The 7,500-nt window shown below is 44.3% G+C and overlaps 2 protein-coding genes across 5 annotated transcripts in view; one reads left to right on the forward strand and one right to left on the reverse strand.

Annotated features, from left to right (window-relative positions):
- The window catches only part of klf2b (Kruppel like factor 2b), a 2,505-nt gene extending 445 nt beyond the window's left edge, over positions 1-2,060 (forward strand). The window contains exons 2-3 of the mRNA XM_063220170.1: positions 62-1,013; positions 1,211-2,060. Of these exons, the coding sequence (XP_063076240.1) occupies positions 62-1,013; positions 1,211-1,386 (1,128 nt within the window). The 3' untranslated portion in view covers positions 1,387-2,060. The remainder of the gene's footprint in view (positions 1-61; positions 1,014-1,210) is intronic.
- A 2,482-nt stretch (positions 2,061-4,542) lies between these two features.
- eps15l1b (epidermal growth factor receptor pathway substrate 15-like 1b) overlaps positions 4,543-7,500 on the reverse strand; it is a 55,557-nt gene continuing 52,599 nt past the window's right edge. For all 4 annotated transcript variants that reach the window (XM_063218563.1, XM_063218565.1, XM_063218564.1 and 1 more), the window contains one exon: positions 4,543-7,500. This exon is cut by the window's right edge and continues 366 nt beyond it. The gene's annotated coding sequence lies outside the window, so the exon portion shown is untranslated.

Genomic DNA, 7,500 nt, shown 5'->3' on the forward strand with positions numbered 1-7,500 from the left:
TTCTGTACTCTCTGTGTTATGACAATCTTCTAATGGACACATGTTTTTTCCTTCGATCTAGAAGTGGAAACAAGAGGACAAACCCATGTCTTCTAACTGCACTGATCTCAATAGTGTACACACCATGGACAATTTCCGTGGAAGAAAAGACGACGAGGATCTAAGCAAGTACTTGGATCTAGATTTTATATTGGCCAACACGACCGGCGCCGACACCATCGCTGCGCTCAGCACAGGTACGGACTATTCCATGTCAGCCACGGAATCGTGCAACCTCTACCAAACGGCTCACGGCATGCCCGCTTTCCAGCCCAACGATGCCAGCCCACCTCCGCCACCATACAACAGCAACAGCCTCATGGCAGAACTTTTGAGAGCAGACGTTGACAGTTACAGCATGCCTATCAGCGGCAGCACCTTTCAAGGAAGATTTCTCATCAACACAACACCTTTCCCCAGACAGGACTTTCTTGACAACATCAAAGTCGAGCCCAACATGGACAGTTGCGGGCCGGTCATTGGCATGGTGCCTCAGTCATGCCACAAAATCAAACAGGAGGGCAACGTGTCGTGCATGATGTCTCTCGAGCAGCCTCGCATTGCCATTTCCCCGCGCTCTGCTGCCAACATGACCCCACCGCTCAGCCCGGATGACCATGGGAATTCCGAGTGCCTGCCTCAGGTGTGCCACGGCATTTTCCCGCAGACCTACTCGGGCATTCCACCGTACGCGCACCACCCAGCTCCCCCACCGCACCAGCAGATGCCTCACGCGTACCGGGGAGCGCATCAGTTTGGCATGTTTGAAGACGGTCTCGGGATTCAGCCGAGCTCGCAGAGAGCCCTGCTTACTCCTCCGTCATCGCCCCTCGAGCTGCTGGATGCCAAGCCCAAGAGAGGACGTCGCACCTGGCCAAGGAAACGCACCGCCACGCACACCTGCACCTACGCTGGCTGTGGCAAAACGTACACAAAGAGCTCACACCTCAAAGCCCATCATCGTACACATACAGGTAAGAGGCGTCTCTCTGTTTTTCCAATATTTAATGATCTTTGTCTAATAATGCATGTTAGACATTTATTTGCTTAGAGTAAACACTCAACTTCTTTCTACACGCGTAATGGCGCAATGGTTTTTTGAAAAGTTGATGACTTGTGCGTAAAAAGTCACCCGACCCTAAGCAAAATGTTCCTTCCTTTGTTTTACCAGGAGAAAAGCCATATCACTGCAACTGGGAAGGCTGTGGATGGAAATTTGCACGTAGTGACGAACTGACTCGCCATTTTCGCAAGCACACCGGACACCGTCCTTTCCAGTGCCACCTGTGCGAGCGCGCCTTCTCCAGGTCGGATCACTTGGCGCTGCACATGAAACGTCACATGTGAACAAAGGACTGAGACCCCAGTGCTGAAGACCATGGCTATTGTTATGTCAGTTGCCTTACATTATTGTGTGTGTTTTTTTAATTTAAATTTCGAAGGCATTTTTTTCTGTTCATAAAGATGTATAATGTTATAATTTTGAAAAACAGATGTAGCTGGTACTACGATTCTAAGAGCACGTCAATGGCTCATTCTTTTTTTTTAAAGTACATTGGGGTCAAACCACCAACGTGTAAAGTTGGCTCTCACATATTTGTATTCAACTGGAACAATGTATAGCAGTGCCTTTTTATTTACGAGTACAAACTACTGTATGAATGAGGCAAGCCTTTTGACTAGCAATGTTCTGAGGAAAGAAAAGAAACAAGTATTTGAATTGACAACATGGATGCAGTGATATGACAATGTTTTGGTTTAGAAACTGCCTTAAAAGTTCAACAAATCCAGCTTTTTGAGCATTTGTTGCAAACCAGTTCAGAAGTCATTATGGATTTGGTTTAAATGTATTTCTGTTGTAACATGTTGTATCATATGGTACAATAACTGTATTCTCAAGCCCCAGTGTACAATGCCATATCAGGGCTAGATGTCCTGAGATTTTTTTAATGAAAAATGTATATAAATTTTATATTGTAAGTAGGGTATTTATTGTAAATATTAAACTAAATTTGAATATATGCAATGACTCCAGTGTTTCCATTACCAAGTGTTTACATGTTGATCATGGCCAAGTGCTACATGTTGAGCCATAGAAAGAGAAAGTCAGGCAAAATGTAAAGGAAAAGAAGGACCGAAGCCCTGTTTAAATATTAAAGCTAACCATACACTACAGCCTCTTATTATGGTCTGCTTTGAACTAAACTGGAAAATGATGCCCTAGACATTTGAGCTGCACCAGGCCACAGCTTATGGGGACTCGGGACTATAACAAGGCATTCAGAGAAATCAAGGGTACACACACACATACACACATACACAAACACACACACACACACACACACAACTACTATTCTGAGCCCCCACTCAACCATCGGGGACTTGGTATTCCACTTTGCACGGGTGATGCTTTCCAGCTGCTGAGGGGCTGAGGCCAGTAGCATGCGGCTTTCGCCCTATAAATACAAACATTACATTTACATAATTACAGAGAGTGGATTTAGATACGTCTGGACAGAGGGGCCGCAGCGGCACTCCATGCAGTGGTGGCATAGCCACGAACAGCTGGGGTAGGGGAATGGGGGGTGGGGGGTGGGGGCAGGGGAATGGTGCCTGTGGGGAGGCTGTGGTGGTGGTGGTGGGGTATTAGTCGAGAGATGGGGGAGAGAGGGAGAGGGGGGGTGGGGGGGGGGGTAGTGGGTATGGGGTTAAAGGCACATCAAAGGCCCCACATCCTGAAATTGCAAGCATGGATCAGCCTCATATGAGATTCATAGGATGAGTTAGTGGGTGCAACGTTGAGGGTGGACGGGATTTTGGGGGATAGGGAAGGAGTTGTGGAGAAACAGGGGAAAGAAAAAGAAACACAGAGAGATGCACCTTCTACAGGTGGTATGATGGGGTATTTAAACAAATGACATCACAGCTGCCCAGGTTTAACAGATGCTTGGAAATGCAGAGGGCTTTCATACCCGTCAACACTGGAAAAAAACTCAAAACTGCCAAGGGTGCCTATTTAAAATAAGACATGAGCATAGCTAAGTGCACCTCATGGCAAATGTCTTGGACAAGCCTCTAGGAAAATTTGACCTGGCACGCACTGAAGTAAATCATAGAACAGCAATTTGAGGTCCCTTTAGCCGAGGGTAAACATTTTCATGGACGACAACAAAGTCAAATGGCAAAATCGATGGGAACATATTTCTGGCTCAGAGAAACACTGAATAAGATGTCAGATGTCGCCTGTAGTGTAAAGTGTATAGTAGCAGGCTACGGTTCAGGCGTTGATCTCGATCTACGTTACACAACATCACTCCATCTCTGCAAAAAAGGAGAAATGCTCGCTCCGGGCATCTCTATAAATAGAAAAGTCAGTGAAGTGCAAAAGTAGAAGTCTCATTTCACTTTTTTCGTTCTCATCATAGTAACTTTTACTACAACTCTTTACACACTTCAATAATCGTATCATGTTCTCCTTTTTTTACCAAACTGTTGTATTTGGTTACAATACAAGAAAAACGTGCTTCTATTAAGCTTGTAAACTTTCATGGAAACCTACTTGTGATCAAGCAAGCATAACAGTTCATATTGGCACTGCAGAAATAGTAGGCCTACTAGAAATGACCAACAAAATCTTAATTCAAACTGACATTCAATATGATGACAGTTCAGCTGGACATTTGCAGATGCCTAGAGAAAGAAAGGTTGTTGGCAGGTCTGTGGTGCCTTTGTGAACCTTACAACAAATAGTAAATGGAAACTTAACGAAGGAAATTCTTGCTCTTCACTCACCAGAGAGAGAGAGAGAGAGAGAGAAAGAGAGAGAAAGAAAGAGAGAGAGATGCTTACGATTCCCAGCCTCCATCGGGCAGTCTCAGGCACAGTATGACTCATTGTTTACCATCCTCACATGTTCAGTTGTAACAACACAGGGCAAACAATAACAGTCTTACTCTCACCTGTCCACATACCACTGTACGCCACAACCCTGCTTCAACACACACACACACACACACGTGTGTAGTGTACAACCCGACCCAACCCAACCCAGTGTGCACGTGCTCAGCTGGCTTGCAGTGTTCCTGCATAGATAACTCTGGTACTGCTTCAATGGCATGGGTTACATGAGACATTTAATTCAGAAATAACTCAATTTAATTCTGAATAAAGCTCAATTCCGCTTGGAAAACGCCATGTAAAGACTTCACAATTCGGAATTAAATGAAAGTTCAATGTAAACAATTTAATTCTGAATTAAAAATGTCATGTAAACATGGCCACTGTCTCATCTGTCTGAATGCTTTCCTGAATCTACAGGTATAAGAAGTGTGACAGACAAGTGACAGAAAAGACTAAAGAACGGACAGATGCCCGCATTCCCACATCACCCAATCCACAAGGGCAGACGTCTCCCTCCTCTCCACAAAACTCTCGCAGAGAAGACAGAAGATGCATGAGACGGCAGTGTTATGTGAGGACCTGATTTCAGAGCAACAAGTGGTGTTCATGTTTCACTGTGCTTTTATTACATGTGTTATAACAGTACTGTACATTGTAGGCACATTTGATTTTCCTTGTCTTCATACAGAGAGTGGCCAGACACATGCATGGGAGTATTATTAGGATGTGTTTTTCTCTTTTCATATAGGTTTCCACTGCTTGCCAGTCCTTTGCGGAACGAGTGTGACAGATAGAGGGCGCCACACTCACAAAGGGCAATGGCAAGGCGCACTGATGATGGGACCATTTCACAGACAGGCCGTTATCCCAGAGGCGGTTTTACCAATAGGCAGATTAGGCAATTGCCTACGGCCCCACCAAAATAAGCCCACTGTAGGGGGCCCCTCCAATAGTCAGCCGTGCCAAAATGCCAGAAATAATAATTCCAGGGGGCCCTATGTCTATATTTTGACTAGAACCCCCAAATGGGTAAAAGCGCCACTGAGTTGTCCAAATGAGGTGAGACTACCTTTGCACAGGCCTGGAGCAGTAGAGGCAACGTGCCAACCTCTACCCTCCCTTGGGAACGCGCCGAGAGACTGAGAAGAGCCAATTACACTGTAACTGATAAAGGCAGAGGGCCAAATTACTTTATTTTGAGCAGAGAGTGAGTGGCAGTATTGAAGTGCATGCATCCCACAAGGCATGCTTATATGTGGTTACATAAGTTCTGATTCATCGTGAGTTGTGTAACAATAGTAACAGTTGCAAACAAGCTACAATACGCTCTGAGTCAGCCGGCATAATTTAAGGTAGGCACGAGAGGCATAAGCATTATCCTTCATTAAAGATAGGCATCTACTGCATTACTACCGTCATCGTTATTATTTTCTACTTTGAAGTACAGTGCAGGTCTAGATGTAATTAAATGCACCCATTATAATGCCATAACACAAATATAAAAAACACCACACAGCCAGATTAAGAAGAAGGTGGGAACAGAAAAAGGGTGCTAACCAACTCCACCAAAAACAAAACTAAACACAAAAAATTACAAGGACAAAGAAAACCAAACAGAATCTGTACACCAAGGAAATTAAATAACTTTTAAATGCAAATGTCATAGGAGAAGCTCATATCCCTGATTTTTTCCATTTTAATTCATTTTAAAAAGGTGTTTATAAAATATGATTACTGGCAGTTGAGTGTCTCTGGGTCCTAACCACTACACACCAGGAGTAGAACACGTTTTCAACCCACATTTCACAACATGAGCTCAGGAGACAACCAATCGCATTATCACATAACGTGAACATTTTCCATTGACCTTTAAATAACTGACAAACTAAAAGTATCTCGGAAGAACAACAATAATGCATAGAGAAAAAGTCTTTAGGAGGACCTTTGAATAAAGTTCAAGAGGGTCAGTTGATACAGTACATACCTAAATGAGAGGGTGATTAAGGCTTAGTGTTCTACGACTTTGGTACTCGTCTACATGTTGGGAGGGTTCCTTGTGACCATACTTTTAAATAAACGCATTTTTCATATTCCATTTTCCTTTTCCCTTCTTAAAGAAAATCAAAATAAAGCCTGCAAAGACACAGGCACAGTAGATGCTAATTATTAAAAAAATAGGCAATTGCATTGTTTCTGTGTTGGAAATCTGAACGAAGACAAGGTTCTTAAAACGACACTTTCTGGGCAGTTAAACCTTCCACACTGAAGGAGTACCCACAAGGGCATGCTTTGGGCTGAGAGGCTACTTGGGATATGTTTTTAAAGCCAAAAGGAAAACACAGTACTGGATACCTCTGTGCCTTAGGAACCTAAAAAAAACCCTTCCAACTATTTTACTATCCACAGGAAGTCTGTTGCTTTCAGACAAAACAATAACTGTCTGTAGCAGAGCACAAGACTACAATCATTTGCCTATGTTCCTACAGTGCATTCATAATTTCTTCATATGGTCTGTAAGCCATATGTATACAGACATAGACACATTTATACATATGGCAGAGGATAATGTTTGGGGTTTAAGTTAAGAAGAGCCAATTGGCCCACAGCAGCTTCAGGTCATGATAGAAAGGGAATGGAGGAGGAGAGGAGAGGAGTGGATAGGAGAGGAGAGGAGTGGAGAGGAGAGGAGAGGAGAGGAGAGGAGAGGAGAGGAGAGGAGAGGAGAGGAGAGGAGAGGAGTATCACCATCCAAATTACAGCGACCAGTTAAGGAGTTAAGCAAGAACCATGGAAATTTTGCTTCAGGCAACGGTCACGAAATCTGGAAAGGTTCTCTTTTTTTTGCAGAAGCCAGTTCTCAAATAAGAAATCTTTGATACTAGGACTGGAGTGACTGTCTTTCTGAGAGGGACTATTAAGTCTTGTTAAGGGTGTTCCACACATGCACGTAGGTGAGTGTGTTGATGAGTCAAATGCAAAGGTGTTTCCAGGTGAGTGTCTTACTGAATGCAACGGACAGATTAAGTGAGAGTGACTCAGGTGAGAGCCCTACGGAGGGTGACGGAAAGATTGGAGTTTCAGACAAGTGTGTTGCTAAGGGAGATGGGCAAGAGACGAGACCCAGGTGTGTGCTTTGCTGAGGGCGTCGCACAGGTACAGCTAAAGCAGTCTCAGGTAGCCTAAGCGTTCTACTGAGATGGCCAGGTACAGAAGGCTAAGGTGCGTGACTCGAGCCATGGGCAGGTGGGGTGAGGGTTTTGCTAAGGACAATGGATAGACACAGGTACAGATAAAAATGTCAGGTGTATTTCTTGTCAAGGGACAAGTGTGCTCAGTTTAATGTCTTGCGGAGGGTGAAAAACACATATGCGTAAATCAGTCTCAGGTGAGAGGTAATGGAAAGCTACAGGCGTATTCAGGCGAGAGTCTTGTTGAGATCGAGTGGCGGCCAGGTACAGGTGTATTCAGGCGAGAGTCAGATGGAAAGGTACAGGTGTGTTTGCAGACAGGTACAGGTGTTCTCAGGTGAGGGTCTTGCTGAGGGCGATGGAAAGGTACAGG

Source organism: Engraulis encrasicolus, chromosome 16, assembly GCF_034702125.1.
Source record: "Engraulis encrasicolus isolate BLACKSEA-1 chromosome 16, IST_EnEncr_1.0, whole genome shotgun sequence".
In the NCBI taxonomy this organism is placed as follows: domain Eukaryota; kingdom Metazoa; phylum Chordata; class Actinopteri; order Clupeiformes; family Engraulidae; genus Engraulis; species Engraulis encrasicolus.